Source organism: Castanea sativa, chromosome 3, assembly GCF_040712315.1.
Source record: "Castanea sativa cultivar Marrone di Chiusa Pesio chromosome 3, ASM4071231v1".
Taxonomy (NCBI): Eukaryota; Viridiplantae; Streptophyta; class Magnoliopsida; order Fagales; family Fagaceae; genus Castanea; species Castanea sativa.
In genome coordinates, this window is record NC_134015.1 from 54,664,422 (window position 1) to 54,689,389 (window position 24,968).

The following is a 24,968-nucleotide window of genomic DNA, read 5'->3' on the forward strand; positions in this document are numbered from 1 at the left end:
AGTCTACAGGCATTATTAGACAATGCTCAAGGTGATACAAGTCAAGATTCAAGAATATACAAGCTGCAGAAAGAAGAGTTCAGAAAATGTCTGGTTTGATCAATTGAAAGACAGGCTTGACCGATTGAAATACGGGTTTGCAGAATTTTAAGTTTGGCTTAACAGCAGTTCAAGCCGAAAAAGGATTAGGGTTTCAGATTTACTTCTTCTAGTATATAAAAGAAACCCTAAGCACGTTTGTACCCAGGGTTTTGTGCCCAAAAAGCTCTCTCATATCTTCTATTTGTGTTATTCCTTGAAAAATCTCAAGATCCAGTATTGTAGAAGTTGCTGCCTTTTCTAGTCATCAAAGGTGTTGATGACCTAAACCTTCAAGGGTGGTCTTGGAGTCACAAACATGAGAGTTTGTGTTGATAAACCTTTGAGTGAAGTCTCAAAGTCACAAGTGTGGGTGCTTGTGTTACAAATGCCTAATAGAGAAGGAGTCTGTGGATTTGGAGCTTGCATGTGGTCGTGTCAGTAAGTTCTACATGTGGTAGCAATTGGATGTTAGTGGTCTAAGTCTTATTGTAAACTTCGATTCTCTATAGTGGATTTGTTTTTTACCTTGAGAATAGCTAGATTAAATCCTCCCTTGGTTTTTTATCGGTTTGGTTTTTTTGGGTTATCATATCGTTGTGTTATTTTCTTTTCCGCTGCTTTGCATGATATGATTGTTTTGTTTTAACTTAGATCTGAATAATAAATCTAAGTATTCACTTAGTTAATTAATTAAGTTAAACAATCTAGTTTATAGGGATCTAAAAACCTAACAGATAACTCTATTTATAGATTCACCATTGTTTAAAGGCACAAAAATAGTTTATTAAAAAAAAAAAAGCACAATAATAGTATTCGATTGCACTGTGATTTATATAGTAAACACCTTGAGATATTTGAGTAACTTCTTGTTGGAAAAAAACTTGTTTTGAGCTATCCATAAGTGCCAAGTATCATTATAGTTATGCTATAAATAAAAAGCTGGTAAAGTAACCACACTTATGGGTTGACTTTGGTAAGCCACCTAGGGCGGCGCCATGTTGAACTTTGTATACCTTAAAAAAAATGAAATTCTAAATTAATATGGGTCATTAACCACCCTAAAAAAAATTTGACCACCCTAAAAAAAAACTTCAACATTCTACATAAAAATTTGCCCATTAAAAATAACTCAATCATATTTGGTATCTCCCATCCAATCACCATTGGGGAAGACTCCCTCTTATTTGGGTTGGTTGCAAACTGACCCTTATGCTATCAATAAGAGCCTTTCCAAATTCACCCCTCGATCTCAATTTTGTTAACTATAAATATATATTTGATATATAACGGTCATGTGTTGAGCACATATTATATTTTTTTTTACTAGTAAAGTAGTCACACTCATACTATATGATCATTTTATGTTAGTTAATATTCTACTTAACAGAATTAAATAGATGGGTTCAACGAAGAACCTCTTGGTATTTTCAAGACCTCCAAGATTTGAGTCCCCCTTCCCATAATAATAATAATAATAATAATAATAATAATAATAAATTCAACAATACAAAATTGATAGAACATGGGATTAATTCGCTACTCAATCAAACCTTAGGGTCTTTTTGCATTTTAGACAAATGAGAGAGAGAGGGGGGGAAGTAGCAGCAGCCATGTCCTTGATGAGTTTCAAAAGAGCTTGGCAATATATACACCCACCTCCTTTTGTCTGCCCTCAAGAAAGACACATTCCACCAACACTTTTTCTCCATCACAATAATCCATGATTCATTCTCTCTAAAATCCCCCACCCCACTCTTCATACTCCCTTCCCATCTCATGAGTTTGTTACAAACTCATAGGTAGAACGCAACCTTAAAAACCGGCTTACAAGGGAAGGGTGTCCAAGAGCTTATAAACACATGATTAAACTTACACTTAACCAATGTAAGACACTCAAAATTAGGCTTAAATTTTTTTTTTATAAAGATAATTAGGATGTTAAAATATCTTATTAAGATAAAATTTTAATTGAAGTCCAAAAATTTAATAAATAAAAAATATTTTAAAAAATATTATACTATTTTTGAATGTTCAACATTTTATTAATATATTTTACTATGTTTGTGGTAGTTTAAAAGTGTCAAAATTAAATTTTGGTTTCGGATGTGGATATGTTAGTCTCATTAGAGTGGAAATCATAGAAGTAGGGACTTGAGTTTGTAGAGAGAAAATTGTGTGTAATGTCCAATTGAATTTGGGGATATTCATAGGTAGGCACATACTTCTTAGAAACAGATATATATGTTATGAATGGATATAATAGTTGAAGAGTCGTATTTTTATCTAAATATCGATTTCTCTTAATTTAACATTAGATAACACGTTTTCTCTCTAGGCTCCCTACGGAACCATAGAGGTGAAAAATAGGTTTGCCTTTTGGCAAAAACTTTCTCCGTTTCGGCGGTGGAAACAGTCATAGTGTTTCTCACCTGGTGCAGTTGACATGGACGAGATTGCAACTAGATGCGCGGGTCTACGTCTGACGGAGAAGGAAGAAAGCGGGGTGGACCTGGTAGCTCCGGTGACGGAAAATGCCAAGGTCCTGGTCGGAAAATTCTGTACGAAGAGACATGTAAGCATTGACTTGGTGGCGAGAGTGTTGAAATCACTGTGGCGAACTGCGAAGAACTTCGAGGTCTGCGATATGGGCGAAAACAAGATCCTATTCCAATTCGAGGACGAGGCAGATCTGGATAAAGTTCTTTTGCTCAGCCCTTAGTCATTTGACAAGTACCTGGTGATCCTCCATAAACTCGGTGTAGGTGAAGCAGTCAACAAAGTTCAGTTCCGCGAAGCGTCGTTCTGGGTTCAGATTCATGGGCTACCCACTATGAGCCAAACAAAGGACGCGGGTGTACATATAGGGAGTATACTAGGTATAATGGAGAAGGTGGACGTGGATGAGCATGGTTTTAGCTTAGGAGGGTATTTACACATCCGGGTGAAGATGGAAATAACTCAACCATTGAGTCGGGGTAGGATGGTTCGCATTGGCAGCGCTTCGTCGAGGTGGGTAGAATTTAAATACGAACGCCTACCTATTTTTTGCTACTGTTGTGGGAAGGTTGATCACGACGAGCGGGATTATGTCCAATGGATACGGAGCAAAGAAACTCTCAAGGCGGAGGACAAGCAGTTCGGTGCTTAGATGCGAGCATCGCTGGATCGCCTTTAACGACCGCAGTTGGTCATCGCAGCGAAGAAGGGTGGTGTGGGTCGTGAGGCTTCAAACAACGAAGACGAGCCCGGCAACAAGGAAGTACAGACCGGCCATAGGACAGTGATGACAGTGTCGGACCTGTGCCAGACGCACGTGGGGGCTGTCGTGGACCCCACTAGGCCTGAAACTACAGGTACAGCTATCCTACGCCCATTTGGGAAAGAGCAGATCCCAAGCAATCTGGTGCGTACAAATTTCGAAGATCAGTTGCGAGAGATTGACGCCGCTTTCCACGATGATGCTACAAATCAGGAATCTTTATCTTTTTCAGATCCATCACCGGTTTTTGAGGAAGACAAAGAGAGACTTTCGGTGGTTTCCATAAAAAAGAAAAAAGAAAGTGAGTTGGAGATGATACGTGAGATATGGACTGAGCCTAAGTGTACAGTGGATAAAATTACTATGGAGGTGGACAAGGACTTACCCACTCCAACAAATAATTCCATGGGCCATACTTTACATCAAACCTAAGCATTATTTTCCATTGGACACCATAATCCAAGCCCAAAACGTGAGACAAAAATGAATAAACCAAAAAGCCAGATTCAGAAAAAGAATAAAAAGAAGAGTAACGTTATAGGAAAGGAGTCTGCATGGAAAAAGGATCGTGACATAAACATAAGGAACGAGGAGATAGAAAAGGTGGTGAAACACATAGATATTGAACTGGGGTTGAAGCGAAAAACACAACTTCCTCATGAGGAAACACCGATGAGGGTGGAGATGGGGAAAAGACAGAAATTGGAGGGAGAGGTTATGGCACTTAGCAAAATAATGGCCACACATCTTGGATCGGCGGCGGCTACAGGACAGCCCCGCCGGGAGCAATGAGGGCCATTTGCTGGAACTGTCGGGGGCTTGGGAACCCCTGCACAGTTAGAGCTCTCCAGAAGGTGGTTTTGGAGGAAGATCCCATCTTGGTTTTCATCATTGAAACCAAGCTCGTAGCATCTGAAATGGACGATGTAAAGAGAAAACTGGAACAGCAACATGGTCTGGTAGTTCCTAGTATAAGGCGGGGGGTGGTTTAGCGCTATTATGGAAGAGCTCTACGAAAGTGGACGTTCAAACGTTCTCTCCTCGTCATATTGATGCTATAGTTACTAAAGAACATAGTAACAGGATGTGGAGATTCACAAGTTTCTACAGCCATCCAGAAACTAATAAAAGAGATGACTCATGGAGGCTATTGGAAGAGCTGGGTACGTGAAGTGATCTTCCATGGCTCTGTATAGGGGATTTTAATGAAATATTACACATAGGAGAGAAGGTGGGTGGTAACCTAAGGCCTGAAGGGCAGATGAGGAGCCTTAGGGAGGCGATAAATCATTGCAACCTCAGAGACATAGGTTATATTGGGGCAGATTTTACATGGAGTAGGAGGCAGGGTGTACGGGGCTGGGTTAGAGAATGTCTGGACAGGGCCTTAGTATCTTCATCCTGGGTGACAATGTTCCCGGGAGTGAGGCTACACCATGTGGCGGCGTCAACGTCAGATCATTTTATGTTGGTACTGAGAGAGCAACGAACATAGCGGAAAAAGCATAGAAAGTCTAAAATGTTCAGGTTTGAGTCAATGTGGCTTAAGGATGAACAATGTGAGGCAGTAGTGTCGGAAGCTTGGGAGAGGGGAATAAGCATGGGTTCTCAAAATTTGTTTACTCAATGCATGGATGAATGTAGAAGGTCTCTTTCCTCTTGGAATAAAAATACGTTTGGACACGTAGGTCGGAAGATTTCAACACTCCAAAAAAGACTTCAATGGTTGGAAGGGAGACGGGATGGTGGTGTGGATATGGAGGAGGTGGAAGAAACAAGGGCTGAGCTGAACCGAATGATGGCGGTGGAAGAAGACATGTGGCATCAGCGATCAAGGAATTGCTAGTTGAAGTCGGGTGATCGTAACACTTCCTTTTTTCATGCCAAAGCCTTTAATAGACACCAGCGAAATACTATTTCCTGTATCAAGGACTCGTTAGATAATTGGCAAGAGGATGAAGGGGAGATTGGTAGAACCTTTGTAGAATATTTCGAGAACCTGTTTACATCCTCTCAACCTGTGGTCAGTACAAAATTGCTTGAGGCCCTTCACACCAAAGTGACTGACAGAATGAATGCCAGACTGTTACAGACTTTCCAGGCTTCAGAGGTGGAGAAAGCTCTAAAACAGATGCATCCCATGAAAGCTCCTGGACCCGACGATATGCCTCCCTTATTCTATCAGCACTTCTGGCCTACGGTTAAATCTATTGTTATACAGACTGTGTTGGATTTTCTTAACCATGGTGCAGCTCCCCCTAAATTTCATGAAACACATATTGTCCTGGTGCCAAAAACCAAAAATCCCGATAGAGTGACTGACTATAGACCAATCAGTCTATGCAATGTGGCTTATAAGTTAGCTTCCAAAGCGGTGGCAAACAGACTGAAGCTGGTGTTGCAGGATATAATTTGTGAAAACCAGAGTGCTTTTGTCTCTGAACGGCTCATCACAGATAATGTGCTTGTGGCTCATGAGATAATGAATCACATTAGTAGGAAAAGGAAGGGCAAGTGCGGGGAGATGGCCTTGAAGCTGGATATGAGCAAAGCTTACGACCGTGTAGAATGGAGCTGCCTGCAACAAATTATGGCCAAACTGAGATTTCATGAGGAATGGATCCGTCTGGTCATGAGATGTGTCTCATCAGTCACTTATGCAGTACGTGTCAATGGACATGCATATGGTCAGATTGTCCCTACGCGGGGCCTGCGTCAAGGGGACCCTTTGTCACCATATTTATTCTTGATATGTGCTGAAGGCTTGTCAGCGTTGCTACACAAGGCTGTACGAAACAAGGAGCTGAGGGGTATAGCAGCATCTGTAAGAGGGCCTAGAAAATCACATCTATTTTTCGCTGATGATAGTTTGATTTTTGGGAGGGCAATAGTGAAGGAGTGCCTTGAAATTCAGCGGGTCCTACAAGTCTATGAAGAGTCATCCGGCGAGCAACTGAATAGGAACAAGACCTCACTTTATTTTAGCCATAACACAGCCGATGGTGTCAAGGAAACAATAAAAGCTACGTTTGGCGCACAGGTCATCAAGCAACATGAATCTTACCTTGGGCTGCCATCCTTGGTAGGTAGGTCGAAATGAAACACTCTTGCTCAGCTGAAACTTTGGGTGTCAAACAAGCTAGCAGGTTGGAAGGAAAAGCTGCTCTCAAGTGCAGGGAAGGAAGTACTGATAAAGGCGGTCGCTCAAGCGGTCCTGTCTTATACGATGAGCTGCTTCAAGCTTCCTAATTCTTTATGCGATGAGCTAACGGGGATGGTTAGGCAATTTTGGTGGGGGCAAGTAAAAGATGAGAAGAAGCTAGCGTGGATGAGCTGGGAGAAAATGTGTCTGCCGAAGGAAAAAGGTGTTATGGGCTTTAGGGACTTGAAGCTGTTTAATCTGGCCCTCTTAGCGAAGCAAGGATGGAGATTACAAACAAACTCATCCTCACTCTTCTACCGAGTCTATAAGGCTAAGTATTTTCCATGATGTGATTTTATTGAGGCTAGACTGGGAAGTCAGCCATCCTTTGCATGGAGAAGTATTTGGGCAGCCCAAGATGTGGTTAAAAGAGGTTTAAGGTGGCAGGTGGGGGATGGACAAAAGAGTCTAGTTTGGAAAGATAAATGGCTTCAAAAACCAAGCACCTATAGAGTGGTAACACCAGAAAACACTAGTCGGCAAGTGGTAAGGGTTTGTGACCTGATTGATGGGAGCAGAAAGGAGTGGAAGAAAGATCTGATCAGTCAATGTTTCCTTCCACAGGATGTGGAAGCCATTCTAAGTATTCCTCTAAGTGCTCAAGGAGGGATAGATCGTATGATTTGGTCGGAAACTAAAAATGGGAAATTCACAGTGAGGAGTGCTTACAAACTGGCCCAAATTATACAGTCTGATGGTAATATAACTGAAAGCTCTGACCCTACTGCCTTAAAGCGGATATGGAGGCGCCTTTGGGACATGAAAGTGCCAAACAAGATCAAACATTTTGCCTGGAAAGCATGCAAGAATATTCTAGCCACCAAAGAGAACTTGCAAAAGAGAAGTATCATTAAGGATATCATTTGTGACTCTTGTGGAAAAGCATCTGAATCCACGTGCCACCTATTTTGGCTATGTGATAAAGCCAAAGAAACTTGGTCCTCGAGCAAGCTGGTCATTCCTTTTGAGGTCAGCCTGCAGTGGAAGTTCATGGATGTAATGTGGCAATTACAAAGATGGTCAGAATTATACCCGGGGTTAGTGGAACGTGCCATTGCAGTATGCTGGGGAATATGGAAGGATAGAAACACTGCCAGACACGGGGGAAAGCGCAGAGAAGGAAAAGCCATCGTTAGGAGCTCGTTGAGGGTATTGGAGGAGTTTTAGGCGGCAAATGAGCAACCAGTGACCCATACAAGACAACTTTCAAATGTGACAAAATGGAGACCCCCACAGCCGGGTCTTTCCAAAGTAAATGTGGATGGAGCCATATTTTCCAACAAGAAACAGGTAGGTATTGGAGTAATAATTCGGGACTCGGCGGGCCTGGTGATTGCTGCGCTCAGCAGAAAGCTTGCTCTTCCTTTGGGAGTGTTGGAGACAGAAGCCAAGGCGATGGAGGTTGGGGTACAATTCGCACTAGATGTTGGTGTAAGGGATGTAACGTTGGAGGGTGACTCACTATTCATCTGCAACGCGCTTCAAGGACTGGGCGAGGCGTCATCTTCAGTGCACAACATTATTGCTAGAACGCTCCACCTTGCAAAAAGTTTTAGGATCGTTGTTTTTTCACATACCAAAAGGCAAGCAAATGTACCAGCCCATTTGTTGGCACAACATGCAACCCATATAGAAAATTACGTTGCATGGCTTGAGGAGTGCCCCACTCACGTGGAGGTGGCATGCAATAATGATGTTTCCCTTTATTCTATGAATGAGTAAAAGTCAAGTCTTCCCATCAAAAAAAAAAGTGTCAAAATTTTCAATCTCCTAAAAATTTTATTCTTCCTTTCTTTCTCTATCAAAATGGATTAATCCGAAGCAACCTCATGATCCGAGCCTTCACTTTAAACTTTGTAACCATTTAAACTCTTTTTTTTTTCTTGGTTGATAATTTGATAGTTATAAACACTAGAAAGTGCCAATCCGCTAAACTACAAGACTCTTCGTAGTTATCATTTAAGTTTAATGGTTCAAAAAGCTGCCAAACAGTCTTAGTCTTAATTGTATTCTTTTTTTCATCCCATAGGAAATCTTAGCATATAAGGAATTTCTCCCTTTGAAAATTTTCATGGTTCAGATTAAATATTGTAAATTTAAAAATGTATTTAGTACAAAGTAAATTAAAATTTTATAACATTTATACACCATCAATTAAGAATAATAAATTTTAGCCATGAAATGAAATGGATCATGTTCCCTTGTTAGCACTATGTATACACAAGTAAGCCATAAAAAGGTAGTAGAAATGAAATCCCTTGCAAATCACATAGATTGTGGCTTGCGACTCGTTTGTTAAAAATTACTGTATAAAATTGGTTTATTTTTTGGAATAATTTTTTTTTCCAACTAGTTTCAACAAAATTTCTTCCAACTCAATGCATGTTAAATGAGCATCCATATGTACTTATGTGAAATATTATATAATTTATTTAATTGTCATGTAACTTGTTTAAATAATTCAATAAGTCATACAATTCAAGTGCAAGCAAATGGCTATTAAGAGCTTGTAGCTCAATTGACATCTTCTACTATTTATTGTTTTGATGTTTTCTCTATTGTATCTATTGAATTATCGACGCAAAAAATATATACGGTACAAATTAAAAATGATAACTACCTCATTATAGGTTGGATTGGTCCAATGCATTTTGGAAGAAAACTTTGTTCAATGATGGTAATTTAAGTATGGCTTTTAAAGTTTCACTTTTTTTTTTTTAAAGTACAATATACTTTTATTCACCTTATATTTTAAGGCAAATAACTAATGAACTTAAGCTATCCAAACTAACATGAAGTGAATAGGTTTTTTTTTTTTGGGTATTTTGTTTTGTTTTAGGTGTAGGTATACTCAAGTGATTGAGGACATTTAATTTCAACCCAAGATTTTTTGTTAGAAGCACATTGTGATGATATCTTATACACTAAGTTTGTGTAACATAATACCGCCAGTTCCAGCAGTGATCTCTGTAGAGAGGGAAAATTCCCAACCTATCACAAGCTGACACATCATACTACCAAGTTCACAAAATACAGCCAATTACAAGGCGCCACGAACTGCTGCTAGGTTTTGCCATCACTATTCAGAAACCAATAGAAATTTGCCAAGTGTCATTGAAATAAAGGCATGAAACTGCATCAGCAGGTGTAAGCAATGACACAAGCAGCTCCGCACGTGTAAGCAATGACACAAGCAGCTTCGCACATGTAAGCAATGACACAAGCAGCTTCGCACGTGTAAGCGATGACACAAGCAATCAGCACGTGTAAGCGATGACATAAGCGGACCAATCAAGCTGTGACAAGTGTCACCAATCAGACTCCGCCACGTGTCGCTCACCTACTCCTAAACTCCTATAAATAGAAGCCTTCCTAAGACATTTAGGGAGACACGGAACAGAGAGAAGGAAGAAGAGATCTCGAGTTCAGAAACCCAGAAGCTCTGCCAAGATCAAACCTCAAAGCCTCCAAGAAATTCAAGAACTTCAACCTCGAATACAAACAACATTCAAAGCAAAATCATCCAAACTACTCGTCCAAATCTCAAAGTTCACTGGAATCAAGCGCAAAAGCCTCCAGAAACCTCAACAAACCATAAATCAACGAAGTTCTACGGAATCAAGCCTCTAAAGCACCGAAGAACTTCCACCACAAACCTTCAAACACGAAGAACATACAAAGAACACGAAGAACATACGAAGAACACGAAGAACAAAGAATTTCTAACAAGCTCATAACCAGAGATTCATTGCAATTCCGTTTCAAAGATCTTCGATCCATTCCTCAGCCAAATTGAAGAATATCTTATGTTCAAATCAAAATCACATTACCACAATTCCAATCAATAAATCTTTCAAGGAGATCGAATCAGAGGATCACTCCTTTGTAATTACAGAGAATTGTACCACACATTTATCAATACAAATTTGTATTTGTGAAACTATTTTACTTGTTTGATTTATTTCGAACTAAGAAATTTAGTCGTCTACAAATTCTGGCACGCCCAGTGGACATCTCTGCCTCTCATCTCTTTCTCCTTCAAAAGAAAAGAAATTCGATCTGCTACTAGCTTCGATGGCTTCTAACAAGAATGCTCAAAAATCGGTGATGGATGCTTCCATTGCGGATGATTATGTCGGCCCAATCACTCGTAGTCAATCCAAAGCTCTTGATCAACCGCAACCCCAATCAACCAAGGAAAGCAAGCTTCATAATATCATCTCTCTAGACTTTCTTGCAAAAAGGAAAGCCACCGCTAAGGATTCATCTGTCTCGAAGGATCTTGAGATCAATGATAAATCATCCTCAACAAAGACCTTTTCTATCAACTCTTCGCTTGTGATGAGAAGCCTAAGGAACAAAATGCCTTTCACTCATCCTGTCTCATCGTTTTCTCCATCATATCTAGAGGTCATGCCAGTAATGATGACCAACACCTCTACTGTGGAAGAAAAGATGGCTGAAATGGAACAAAGGGTCACCCTTCTCACAAAAGCACTTGAAGATAAGGATGTCCAAATTGCAACCCTGATGAACAAACTGGAAGTCCAAGATTCAGGTGAATCAAATCCAGACCTTGAGCACCCTCCTGGCTTTACCTTGAAGGGAGAAAACGCTAAGGGTGATAAGGGAAAAGGAGGTGAAGGCACTTCTCAACAAGGACATTCCACCTCAATGGCCTCGATATCTGTCCAACAACTGCAAGACATGATAACAAACACCATACGAGCACAATATGGAGGTTCTTCTACACATTCTCTCATATATTCAAAACCTTATACGAAGCGCATTGACGATATGAGAATGCCAAATGGGTATCAACCCCCCAAGTTCTTGCAATTCGATGGCAAGGGAAACCCTAAGCAACACGTTGCGCACTTTGTAGAAACCTGTGAGAACGCAGGGACTCGATGAGGCCTCTTTGTAAAGCAGTTTGTTCGTTCTCTGAAAGGGAATGCCTTTGATTGGTATACAGATTTGGAACCTGAGTCAATTGATAATTGGGATCAGTTGGAAAGGGAGTTCCTTAACCGGTTTTACAGCACGCGCCGTACGGTAAGCATGATGGAGCTTACCAATACTAAGCAGTGGAAAGACGAACCCGTTGTTGACTACATCAGTCGGTGGCATTCTTTGAGTTTAGATTGTAAGGATAAAGCAAATATCTGCTGTAGAAATGTGCATCCAAGGCATGCATTGGGGACTTCTGTACATCCTACAAGGGGTAAAACCCCGAACATTCGAAGAATTGGCAACTCGTGCGCACGACATGGAATTGAGTATCTCTTGCCATGAAAATGTGAAACCTCCCGTACCTGAAGAAAAGAAAGAAAGGCGAGAAATAAGGAGAAATGACAGGAATTCAAAAAGTAATGTCAAACACTCTATGAATGTCAACCCTGCCCCAGTCAAAATTTCAACAGGAAATGTAAAGGCTAACGAGAAGAGGCCCGAGGGAGGTCAACGACGTGAGACGCGTCGCTCATCACTCAAGGAATGGGAACAAAAGGTGTATCCTTTCCTTGACGCTGATATACCCGAAATGCTAGAACAACTGCTCAACTTGAAATTAATTGAATTGCCAGAATGCAAACGACCGGAAGAAGCAGGAAAGGTTGATGACCCGAACTATTGTAAGTATCATCGCATCATAAGTCATCTGATCCAAAAATGCTTTGTTCTTAAAGAACTCATCATGAAGCTAGCCAAGGAAAGGAAATCGACTTAGATGTTGGTGATGTTGCTCAGTCAAACCTTGTAACATTTGCTTGCGAGTCGCCTAGTTGCATGTCTCCAACTACTAAGCAGAGGGTGAATACCACGTTCATCCGATTTGGTTCTTTGGAACCTGTTCAAGTTCAACTCTCACAAAAAGCATCTGATTATAATTCAAATGATGATAAAAAGTCAACAATGGATGAGGAAGAGGGTTGGACGTTGGTTACTCGTAAGAGATGGAAGAAGAGACGAGTATTCCCTCTTCATTTGATCACCCAAGAGTCCAAAAGAGCACAAAACCAAATTCAGCCGTAGTCAAGAAGAAAGAATGATAAAAGGAAAGAAAGACTAAGAACGGAAATGTACGATGATTCGGCACAAACCCAAAAATTTCGAAGTCTTGTCACATTGGAAGAATTTTTCCCCATAAAATTCTTTCAAAACAAGTCAGCGGAGGCTGTTCACACGGTCTCTCGTTGTGAGGTTGATGAAAAACAGAAAGGTGTTGACCATGGTAGTTCAAATGAGACTTTGTCGCCTTTAGAACAACTCAAAACTCAGGTTGATAAAGTGGAACCCTCACAATCCTCCACCTCACCGAAAGAAGGGATCACCCAAGCTCTTGAAAAGCCAAAGATTTACACTCCTTGTGCCAATACACTTCAACAAACACAGGAATGTTTCGCTTGCTCTCCAGACTTGACTTTCACTGACGAGGATCTATTGTTAGGCCCTAAGCCTCACAATCGTCCACTTTATGTCTCTGGTTATGCTCGTGAACAAAAGATTGATCGCATTCTCATTGATGGAGGTTCAGCTATTAATATACTACCAAAAATGACAATGAGATGACTTGGTCTTGCTATGGAGGAATTATCACACAGTCGCTTGGTCATACAAGGTTTTAACCAAGGAGGACAACGCGCCATCGGCATGATACACTTGGAGTTAATTATTGGAGAATTGACAAGCAATGTTTTGTTCCATGTCATTGATGCCAAGACAACCTACAACATGTTGTTAGGACGTCCATGGATCCATGGGAACGGAATAGTGCCGTCAACTTTGCACCAATGTTTCAAGTATCTTCAAGGTGGAATAAAGAAAGTAGATGCCGACTTGAAGCCTTTTTCTGAAACTGAAGCTCACTTTGCTGACGCGAAGTTTTATGTAGAAGATGATATCCCTAATGAAGTTCTCCCAGTTGAAGTCCCGTCCATGAAAAGCAAGCAGGGTGAAAAGAAGCATGTTAAATTCATCACTAGAAAGGATATTCCTTCCCCAAAGGAAGATCCACGATATGGGAATAAACAATCTAGTGAGTCTACTAGCAATTCAGAGAGAGCGGATGAAAGTTCTACGCCTTCCAATAACCCTCCATTCCTCCGTTATGTACCATTGTCACGCTGCAAAAACGGACAATCACCATTCACGGAATGCCTTCAATCTACAATGGATATGCGAAGACCTCCTACAAAGCTCACAATGAAGGATGTAGCCATGTTGAAAGAAAATCATGTAATGCCTTTAACTTCATCCACAAATCCTTTGCCCTCAAAGCCACTAAATGGATTCGTGAAGTCTTCACAAAGTCTGACAGAACATGGTGTTCTACCAAGTAAACGGACGAAAGAATGGTTTGACCCAAAGGCATATAGGCTATTAGCCAAAGCAGGCTATGATTTCTCAAAACAAAGCGGCCTAGGGAAACTAATTCCAGAAGCTACCGAAGAAAAGATGCACGGTCTTAGTAAAACGCAAGGGAAAATGCGACTTGAAGGGCATGAAATTCCTATCCCAAAGACCGGAATAGGTTATACTCCAGAACCATCGGCTTAAATATGGATCAATAAAAGAAGCAATGCTTCAAGTTCCCAATACATAACAGCAGAGGTTGATGAAAGTCCGAATCAAAGAAAAAATCACTCTTCATCACGCATCTCAGTATTCGATCGCATTAAAGCTTCATCGTCACGAATTACAGTGTTCGACAGGTTGAATACGGCTTGTTTAATGCAAAGTCGGGACACTATTGCGTGTGGATCAGTCTTTAATCGATTGGGGGCAACAAAAAGGCCCATTGATACTTGCTCTGAAAGTTTAATAAACTTTGAGGACCAAAAGGAGGAGAAAGCTAATGATGAGATACGTAGTAGTATTCCTTCACGCATGAAGCGTAACTTTATCTTGGATATCGGCAACTTGAAGGAGCTCTCAAAGTCAAAAGGCGAACGATTGTACACACAAGTCAGTCACTCGCCCACAATGAGCAAAATGAAGAAGTATCATCCTCGTTTCACATTACAGTAGAAGAAGATACACTGTCAGATGATGAAGCCGCAAAGAATGAGGTCGATGAAGCTCCCCTGGCCTTGGAGGATGAAGTACAGGCTACAGTTGATGAACTTAAAGAGATCAATTTAGGAACTACTGAAGAACCTCGACCAACTTTCATCAGTGCCCTTCTCACTCCTGCAGAAGAAGAAGGATACCTCCAGCTCCTAGTAGAATATAAAGATGTGTTTGCTTGGACTTACAAAGAAATGCCTGGGCTCAATCCAAGTATTGCTTTACATCATTTGGCAGTAAAGAAGGGCGTGCACCCAGTAAAACAAGCTCAAAGACGCTTTCGGCCGGAGCTTATCCCTCAAATAGAAACTGAGGTCAATAAGCTAATTGAGGCAGGCTTCATCCGTGAAGTACAGTATCCGGAGTGGATCGCTAATATCATCCCTGTCAAAAAGAAGAATGGACAAATCCGGGTGTGCGTTGACTTCCGTGATCTGAACAATGCATGTCCTAAGGATGATTTTCCGTTGCCTATCACTGAGATCATGGTTGACGCCATTACTGGTTATGAAGCCTTATCTTTCATGGATGGCTCTTCTGGTTACAACCAAATTCGAATGAATCCTAAGGATGAAGAGTTCACAGCTTTTCGTACCCCTAAAGGTATTTACTGTTACAAAGTGATGCCTTTTGGATTAAAGAACGCTGGTGCTACTTATCAACGAGCCATGCAAAAGATCTTTGATAATGTACTTCATAAGTACGTGGAGTGTTATGTCGATGATCTGGTGGTTAAATCAAAAAGGAGGGAAGACCATCTGGTAGATTTGCGATCCGTGTTCAACCGCTTAAGAAAGTATCAGCTTAAAATGAACCCTCGCAAATGCGCTTTCGGTGTAACATCCAGGAAATTTCTTGGTTTCGTTGTTAGGCACCGCGGTATTGAAATTGACCAGTCCAAAATTGAAGCCATCCAGAAAATGCCAGAGCCTAAGAACCTGCGAGAACTTAGAGGCTTGTAAGGAAAACTAGCTTACATACGACGATTCATTTCAAACTTGGCAGGTCGATGTCAACCTTTCAATAGATTAATGAAAAAGGATGCACACTTTCAATGGGATGAGGCTTGCAGCAATGCTTTTGCGCGCATCAAAAGATACTTGCTTAATCCTCCAGTTTTAGGTGCTCGTATCCTGGGAAAGCCTTTGGTGTTGTACATCGCAGCACAAGAAAGGTCTCTAGGTGCTCTTATGGCACAAGAAAATAAAGAAGGGAAAGAAAGAGCCCTTTATTATCTGAGTCGAACTCTCAATGGAGCTGAATTAAATTATTCTCCTATTGAAAAGATGTGCCTCGCTCTTTTCTTTGCCGTAGACAAACTGGAACATTACATGCAAGCACATACGGTCCGTTTAATAGCAAAAGTGGATCCGGTTAATATGTCCTCTCCAGGCCAGTGGTTTTGGGTCGCATAGCTCGATGGGCAGTCTTGCTGCAACAATACGACCTTACATATGTTCCGCAAAAAGCCATCAAAGGACAAGTATTGGCAGATTTCTTAGCTGATCACCCAGTTCCATCTGATTGGGAATTCTCTGATGATTTCCCAGACGAGGATGTGTTTTACATTGAAGTAATGCCACCATGGATGATGTTTTTCGATGGGGCTGCACGTCAAGAAGGAGCGGGGGCAGGTGTAGTGTTTGTTTCTCCACAACGACAAATACTTCTATATTCGTTCTCATTAAGCGAACTTTGCTCTAACAATGTAGCCGAATATCAAGCATTGATCATTGGTCTACAAATGGCCATTGAAATCGGCATATCGCATCTCGAGATCTTTGGGGATTCCAAATTAATTATCAACCAAGTCTTGGAGCAGTATGATGTCAAGAAAGAGGACCTTGTCCCTTATTGCAAGTATGCAAAGAAGTTGCTTGCGAATTTTGAGGCAAGTACATTGGAGCATATACCGAGGAAGGAGAATAGACAGGCTGATGCTTTAGCTAATTTGGCTACCACCTTAGCATTATCCCAAGAAGAGACAACCAAAGTTGCTGTTTCCCAAAGGTGGGTGGTGCCTTCCGTGGTTGAAGAAGAAAAAGAAGAAAAGCAGGCCAACGTCATTTCTGTATGCCTTGTCGAAAAGGAAGATTGGCGACAAACGCTCATTGAGTACCTTCAACATGGAAGACTCCCAGATGATGTACGCCACAAGACCGAAGTTCGGCGAAGGGCTGCTCGATTCATCTATTATAAAGAAACTCTCTTCCGCCGTTCATTTGATGGTTTGTTTCTCCGTTGCTTAGGAGAGGAAGAGGCTAAACAAGCCTTAGAAGAAGCTCATTCTGGAATATGTGGTGCACACCAATCAGGTCCTAAGTTACACTACAAGATCAAGCGAATGGGTTACTATTGGCCTACGATGGTGCAAGATTCCATGGAGTATGCAAAGAAGTGCGAAGCTTGTCAATATCATGCAAACTTCATTCATCAGCCACCAGAACCTCTACACCCAAGCGTAGCTTCTTGGCCTTTTGATGCATGGGGGCTTGACGCAATAGGACCATTACCAAAATCATCTGGTGGCCATTTGTACATCTTGGCTGCTGTGATTACTTCTCAAAATGGGCGAAAGCCGTGCCTCTTAGGGAAGTAAAGAAAGAGACGGTGGTCAATTTTATCCGAACTCACTTGATCTATCGGTATGGTGTCCCTCGATATATCATAACCGATAATGGCAAACCGTTTCAGAATAGGTTGATGACAGAATTGTGCGAGAAATTTGCATTCAAACAGTACAATTCTTCTATGTACAATGCCCCAGCTAATGGATTAGCCGAAGCCTTTAACAAAACTCTTGGCAGTTTGTTAAAGAAAGTGGTATCCAAAACTAAGCGAGACTGGCATGAAAGAATTGGAGAAGCATTATGGGCATATCGAACAACATTTCGAACGCCTACTCAAGCGACCCGTATTCTCTCGTTTATGGAGTAGAAGCTATCCTTCCCTTAGAACGCCAGATCCCATCACTACGGATCGCCATTCAAGAAGGGTTAACTGAAGAGGAAAATGCCAAGCTTAGGTTACAAGAGTTGGAGGCACTAGATGAGAAAAGGCTCGAGGCCCAACAACGCCTTGAGTGCTATCAAGCTCGTTTGTCAAGCGCATTCAATAAAAAAGTTAAACCACGATCATTCCAAGTTGGTGACTTAGTCCTCGCTGTTCGAAGACCTATCATCATGACTCATCGTACAGGCGGTAAGTTCACCTCGAAATGGGATGGACCTTATGTTGTACAAGAAGTCTACACTAATGGAGCTTACAAGTTGATTGACCAGGAAGGTGTAAGGATCGGCCCCATCAATGGGAAGTTCCTCAAACGCTTCTATGCTTGAAAATCAAGAATTGCTCCTCGGTAAGAGCTTAAACTACCCACTGCAGCACTACAAGGGTACATGATATTTTCCCACTATCTTTGAAAGTGCACAAATAAAGAGAAATTAATCCCACTCTATGTCACCATTTGTGAGTGTGGTGTAGTGGTTGGATGCCCATGTCACCCTTGAGGCCAAGGTCTCGGGTTCGATTAGTGGTGATACCCACTATTGCACAATTGGTACCCATGAAATGCCATGGGGTGTAGGGCGAGGATTACACACGTGAGCCCTCCCTTTTTGTAAACAAAAAAAAATAAAAATAAAAATAAAAATTATTGAACTACGTAATGACTTGATCCCTCTCGAGGGTACGTAGGCAACTTAGTACCTTTTTGCTAAGTTCAGTCACTCAAAAAAAAAAATGGTTTCATTGTTAAAACATGAAAAGAAAAGAGCAGGGAATAAGTCTTCTTTATTGATTAAAGGAAAATGGTACAGGAGAAAGCATGATGACACGTATGAAAGGAATTGAAATACAAAAGATTACGACATCCATTTTAAGTCTTTCAAACTGGAACGACGATCTTCCAGCAAGGTTCGTATCCTCTCTAAAGCCTCCATATCTTGGTCTTCAAGAACGGGAGCGGATTTGACTTCTTCAAGTTGTTCCTCCAAAGCTTGCACAACGTCGTCTTGTTCAACCTGATGAGATTCGATTTGAAACAATGATTGTTCTAAATGGCCAAGCTCGGTTTGCAAATTAGCCATCCTCAAAGTAACAGTATCAAGCTCGGTCTTCAAAGATGCCTTCTTATGTAATGCCTCAGCAAGGAGGAATTCAACTCCAGTCTCACGTTGAATTAAGACAGCAGGACTTGGTCGTGTAGTCAGAGATTCTTTCATCTTCAAGTAGTCTGCAACACCCTTGCAATATTTGTCAACATTTTCGCGCAAGTATTGAGGGTCCACTCCAAGAATGGCAATCTCACTATAAATTTCATGTGCTTCGGCTTGTGGGAGGATATTGTACGTAGAAAGATTCGAAAGCCTTGTTTAAAAGAACATCTCCCGGCATAGAAGCTACTGTCCTACGCACAGAAGAAATATGCACCTTGGCATGGAATATAGAGGCTTCTGGAAGGTCGATTGGTTGCAAGGGAGAGAGAGGTGTCATTTCTGTCTCAATCGAAAATTTGGATGACGTGCCAGCATCAGCAAACTTACGCCTCTTGAGATCTGAACTCTTCGTAGATGGCTTTGAGGTAGAAGACTCACTATGTGTAAGAAGATGTGCATGATCAGTAGAAGTCTCCGCATCAACACCTTTCATTGGATTCTTCGAATGTTTCCAACTAGGATTGAAGTCGTCACACACCTCCTATACAAAAAATTAAATGGCATCCCTAGCGGTACAGCAAGCGAACCTTTGATGCTTTGACTTGGTGCAAACTTTGACAAGGGTTGTGGGATGTCTAAATCTTGAAGATCCCCCTTTCCCTTCTGAGGCTTGTTGGACGTCACTAATTTAACAGAGGAGGCAATTTCAACTAGTAAATTTGTTCCGTTGGTAAAATCAGTTTTACATACTCCTTCCCACCATTGTTGGTAGCTATGTCGACTCGGCTTCCAAAGTCGACGCAAAAGCCGAATGAGTACCTTAGAATCGTGTTGCGGCGGGTGAAAGATTGGTAGAATTGGTACGGATCCTTTAAAGAACCTGTATGAATTTCTTCCTTTAAGTCACTTGGAATGTCTTGATGAAATCCAAAGCGCCGGCGAATCGTGGGGGCTATATGCTTCTACAATGTGTTGGTCTTCACATCGAAATGTCAAATACCCTGAGCGAAGGCTCATAAAGTATTCGAACCTCTGAATGGATAAACGATCATTATCAACAAATGTCTGGTCATAGTTTTTACTAAAAGCAGTCCCTTGCCAAAAGAAGTCGGTGGCAGTTCGTATCTGCTTTCGTGCGGACAATTCACAGAATACAGAAGCAGAACCCACACCAGAGTATTTAGTCATCAAAGGATGGGAGAGTTTGGCATGAACGATGCGATTGCTTCTAAAAAAATGACTCACCCAGGCGTAAACATAATGAATAGCAAAACTAGCTCCAGACTTGCTCGGAGTAGGAGAGGAAGAAATGGTGTTAAGCCCACGATAAATGCTAGCCAGTACTGGGGGGGCAAGGCCAAATGAACGACCATTGGCCATAGAACTAGCAATCTTGAAAGTGCCGGGACGGATGCTATTCAGATCCTTGTTAGGAAAGACAAATATGCACAGCCAGCAGGAAAGGAGTGCCGATAGGTAAGTCTCCTCCTTTGAGTCACCCTCAATTTGAAGATCTGCAAAGACCCCGTGTTCTTTATTAGACCATGGTCCAGGCTCGTTTATCTCGCCAAAGGGATTCTGACTCCACTTGGGAATGGTTGCCCGTCTCTCTTGGTTTTACGGGAGCCGGGTACTTCTTGTTTCCTTTGTACCAAAAAGTAATCCAGTCACGAACGCTCACTTTCCCTTGCCTTTTCATCCGGTTTTGAAGGTGATGATACGCCATGAAAAGGTAGCGGCAGCTGTGCGGTAGATAGGGTCGTCCTTCGTCATTTGTTCCATTTAGCTCTTGTGCATTGGGTACCACTTCATCATAAAATGCACCGGTGCAAGGAAGTCCGCCAAGAATGGAAAGATCCCATGGTGTGATAGAAATTTCCCCAACTGAGGTATGGAGGGTATTGGTAGACGGACTCCAACATTCACACAACGCCTTCATGAGATTCTCATCATGATCATATGTGAATAGAGAGGCAAAGACAGCATCGTAGAGGTGGACCGCATTAAGAAGGTGCTTACACCGACCAAGCACATCTTCTAGCCAATCCCAATAAAGAAAAAAAAAAGGAAAATCCTCCATTCGTGCTAAAGGAAGAATCCCAATTGGCGCATTTTGCGATTATCTCTCGTCCCAAAGTGTTGTACGACTTTGACTTGGCAACATTTTTGTGATGCGAAGCAAGAAGAGTAACTATCTCCGGATTAGAGCCGCCATCAGAGTGGATAACTTGTGACCATTTTGGCAAATTGAGAGGATAAGAGTTACGGCCCCATCTCTCTGAAAATCTTCCAATTATGGGCGGACGAACAATCAAAGTTGTAGCCTTTGCATCCTTGTCGTCTTTCTCTTTACAAATAAATAAGGCTGGTTCTTGCCCAATCTTCGAATCCTTGAAATAAAGCATCATGATTCCCTGAAGAAAAAAGAAAAAAAAAATCAGTGAAAATTTTAATAATAATAACAAATAAATAATGAATTTAAAAAAATAATAATAATAAAATAAAATCTCTACACTTTTATTCAGAAGATTACACTTTGAATAAATGTATGCATGCCCGTAGGGCTTTATATAGAAAATTTCTGGGATAAACAGACAAGAAAAAAGAGGAGAAGTAACAAAGTTCAACAATCAAAGCTTCCCTTCCAGAATTTTCAAATCTCCTGTCAGGGCGGCCACCATAATGTCTTCATCCTGTCAGGGCAGCCACCATAATGTCTTCATCCTGTCAGGGAGGCCACCAGAATTCCTGCATCTTGTCAGGGCGGCCACCACAAAATAAGACCAGAGAAAAAGAAAGCCGTAAGTCCAACAAAGACCCACGACTTTCTCGTCCAAATTTGTGAAAATTCAGACCTTATTTCACAAATCTGACGCCACAGGAGTCTTCTACAGCCTTCGATCCGCCAAACCTGAAAGTTACAGGCCCAGATTCCGGGCCACGCGCCACCACGCGCCGCCACAAATTCTCAGTGACCCGCGGGTTTCTCATTCAAAACTGTGCAAATCTATGCACAATTTCACAAAACCGACCATATAGCAGTCTTCTACGGCCTTATAACTGCAATATGTGAAAATTTCAAGCCCAAACGATGAGCCACGCGCCTCCACGCGCCGCCAGAAGGTCCGGCAATCCCAGCGTCAGTTGCACGCGCTACCACGCACTCCCACGCGCCGGCGCTCCCACGCGTGACACGCGCTCCTCGTCGATGACGTCACGGATGACGTCATCCTCCTGGCCCGGTTCAATCCGCTTAGACCCGGTTCGACCCGGAAAATCCGACCCGGATCCGGACCGCCTGAAAAAAAAAAAAAAAAAAAAAAAAAAAAAGTATTTAACTTGGACTTTGACCAAAAAGTCAAAATTTTCAAAACGGACCTGTCCCACTCAATTTTTCGCGTACTTTCCAATTTTGGGGTCTGTTTCTTCAACCGAGGCTCGAAAATTGCACAACAGTCCAATTTCTAAAAAAATTGACTTTTGCACAAATTTTGACCAAAAGTCAAAATTTTTAAGATTGACCTGTCTTGCTCAATTTTTCGCGTACTTTTCAATTTTGGGGTCTATTTATTCATTTGAGAATCCAAAATTGCTCAAATAGTGTGAGTCTACAACTATTGGCTTTGGTGTAAACTTTGACCGAAGATCAAGATATTCAAGCAAAACTTGTCCTATCAGGTTTTCGCAAAGATTTTGGTTTTGAAATCCAGGTATTTATTTTGGACTTAAAAACTACACCCGCTTCTCCAAAGTACTAGCGGTGTCCAAAATTTAAGCTCTCAAGATCATAATTTGAGATCCATCCATTTGGTCTGGATTCCCTCAAAATTATCCTCCAGACTTGATCAAGGCTCCCCTTTCAAAAACAGACGAACTCTCACAAGTATGTCTCAAAATTGAAATTACATTGGGTCACTACTTCAGCCAATTATTTTCGTCGGTGCCTACCATTCTCATCCACCGTTCCCATTCGGCGCCTACCATTCTCGTCCGCCGTTCCCACCGAAAAGTCTCATCCGCCATTCTTAAACCACCCAGCTACCATTCTTCATCTCTTCACTATAAATAGGAGGGCCGGATCCGTTAAATCCATCAAGAAAAAAAAACACATACACTGAGTCATGAAATGAAGATTTGCTTCTTTCAAATTTTCAAATCCTCCTTCTCACAGCCAGTTCTCACTATGGTCTCGTCATTCTCAATACCGAGCAACCAAGATCACTTCATGATCAGTTTGAAATCAACCCCTTCATGGTTCAGTAGCAACCCTTCTCACAACATCATCACTGTTTTAGGATTCAAACAAATTTTGTTTCCTCACATAATGACCACGTTTGTTCATAGAGTTATTCATAACAAGGTCGGCATCGTTGTTCCATGCTTTCTTGGATTTGGTTCACCAGGAAATCCAAGTCCAGCAGACACCCGTTCCTAAGACCGGGGCTTCCGTAGTCTCTCTTCAACCGTTTGGTCTCCCAATAGAAGCGGTGGTTCGGAACAAACAGCAGCTTGGCTGGTTTCCAAAACCAGGATCACAAGTTAGCTCCATCTTTCATTTGTTATGCTTTCCCAATAAAAATGCATCAAGTGAAGATGGTAAGAAGTGTTGGGGTATCCTACAAATTGTCTCCCATCCAACACTTGTGATGACCTCCAAGGTACCAGCTCATCAGAAATTAGCCTTTGGTGTGTCGGTGAAGGGTTACCAAAGCCTCATCCCATGTTTCCGCCATCATGGGGTCCAAAGGTCATCATTGCCGGTACCACAAAACACACTTTCTGGAATTACTCCAACTTAAGATCAGCTTGAAGAATTTCAGAAAATATACTTCTGAAATTACTTCAACTTAATGTCCGTTAGTATGGTCCAGTTACACAGGCACATTCAACGACTTGCTGACGGACATCATTCAGCATGCAGCCAGTCCCACATCCGAAGGTGTACGTCCCAGAGACATCTACTCCAGAGAGTCCCCAACATGCAGGGTCAGGGCCATGGTGTCGTATGTCTCACCCATTCACTTCGCTTCATCACCATCTTCTTTCACCATCAACAACAACATGCCCAAAATCCCTTCTGAAAATTACCTCAACTTAACCAGAATGATGCGATAACGCAAGCACATTCAACCACACTCCCACATGTTCTCTCTGTGATCCGAAGTATACCCTTCAGCTATAACTTCACCAAAAGTCCTTAAAAATAAGAGGCTAGCTCCAGAGCTTTGCATGCTGTATGCCAACATTCTCACCTCTTCTCCATCTTCAACACCCTGTGATCGCCACCAACAATCCAAAATACTCTTCCGAAATTACCTCAGCTTAACATCTACCGAAATGTTTCAATCTTGCAAGTACATCCAACTTCTTGCAAATAACTTTCAGCCCCACCAACCCACTCTAAGTACCATTGAATACTCTTCTGAAATTACTTTGACTTAACCTTTGCTCAAAAAGCTCGGTCACACGAGTACATTCAAATACAGGCAGACCCCTTCTCAATCTCATCAAAACCTTTCATATGGGTGGGTCTACTCTTTAGCAATTACTTCATCCTGCTAAAAGCTCCACCACCTTCAGCTATTTCACTAGAAGAGTCAAGTATAAAAAGGAATCCACTTTCTTTCAAGACTCATTCATTCACCACACTCTAAAAAACTGTGTGCATGAACGAGTCTCAAGGGGGCATTTGTAGAGAGGGAAAATTCCCGACCTATCACAAGTTGACACATCATACTACCAAGTTCACAAAATACAGCCAATTACAAGGCGCCACGAACTGCTGCTAGGTTTTGCCATCACTATTCAGAAACCAATAGAAATTTGCCAAGTGTCATTGAAATAAAGGCATGAAACTGCATCAGCAGGTGTAAGCAATGACACAAGCAGCTCCGCACGTGTAAGCAATGACACAAGCAGCTTTGCACGTGTAAGCAATGACACAAGCAGCTTCGCACGTGTAAGCGATGACACAAGCAATCAGCACGTGTAAGCGATGACATAAGCGGACCAATCAAGCTGTGACAAGTGTCACCAATCAGACTCCGCCACGTGTCGCTCACCTACTCCTAAACTCCTATAAATAGAAGCCTTCCTAAGACATTTAGGGAGACACAGAACAGAGAGAAGGAAGAAGAGATCTTGAGTTCAGAAACCCAGAAGCTCTGCCAAGATCAAACCTCAAAGCCTCCAAGAAATTCAA

General features: G+C 41.7%; 2 protein-coding genes across 2 annotated transcripts; both read left to right on the forward strand.

Moving 5' to 3' along the window:
• The first annotated feature begins 4,859 nt into the window (after positions 1-4,859).
• Positions 4,860-8,264, forward strand: LOC142629188 (uncharacterized). The gene is made up of 5 exons (XM_075803157.1): positions 4,860-5,158; positions 5,240-6,422; positions 6,480-6,733; positions 6,851-7,691; positions 7,779-8,264. The coding sequence occupies exons 1-5, from the start codon at positions 4,860-4,862 to the stop codon at positions 8,262-8,264; spliced, it is 3,063 nt and encodes a 1,020-aa protein (XP_075659272.1).
• Positions 8,265-16,353: 8,089 nt separating this feature from the next.
• LOC142629189 (uncharacterized) lies at positions 16,354-17,208 on the forward strand. Its single transcript, XM_075803158.1, has 2 exons — positions 16,354-16,837; positions 17,114-17,208. Exons 1-2 carry the CDS (start codon positions 16,354-16,356, stop codon positions 17,206-17,208), a joined length of 579 nt encoding a protein of 192 aa, XP_075659273.1.
• The last annotated feature ends 7,760 nt before the right edge of the window (positions 17,209-24,968 follow it).

Coding starts and splice junctions, on each gene's coding strand:
- LOC142629189 (XM_075803158.1), top strand. CDS start 16,354: ATGGCCATTGAAATCGGCATATCGCATCTCGAGATCTTTGGGGATTCC. Junction 16,838..17,113: donor CTTCCGCCGTTCATTTGATG/GTTTGTTTCTCC, acceptor TTGACGCAATAG/GACCATTACCAAAATCATCT.
- LOC142629188 (XM_075803157.1), top strand. CDS start 4,860: ATGTTCAGGTTTGAGTCAATGTGGCTTAAGGATGAACAATGTGAGGCA. Junction 6,734..6,850: donor GGCTTTAGGGACTTGAAGCT/GTTTAATCTGGC, acceptor TATTGAGGCTAG/ACTGGGAAGTCAGCCATCCT. Junction 7,692..7,778: donor TCGTTAGGAGCTCGTTGAGG/GTATTGGAGGAG, acceptor AGACCCCCACAG/CCGGGTCTTTCCAAAGTAAA.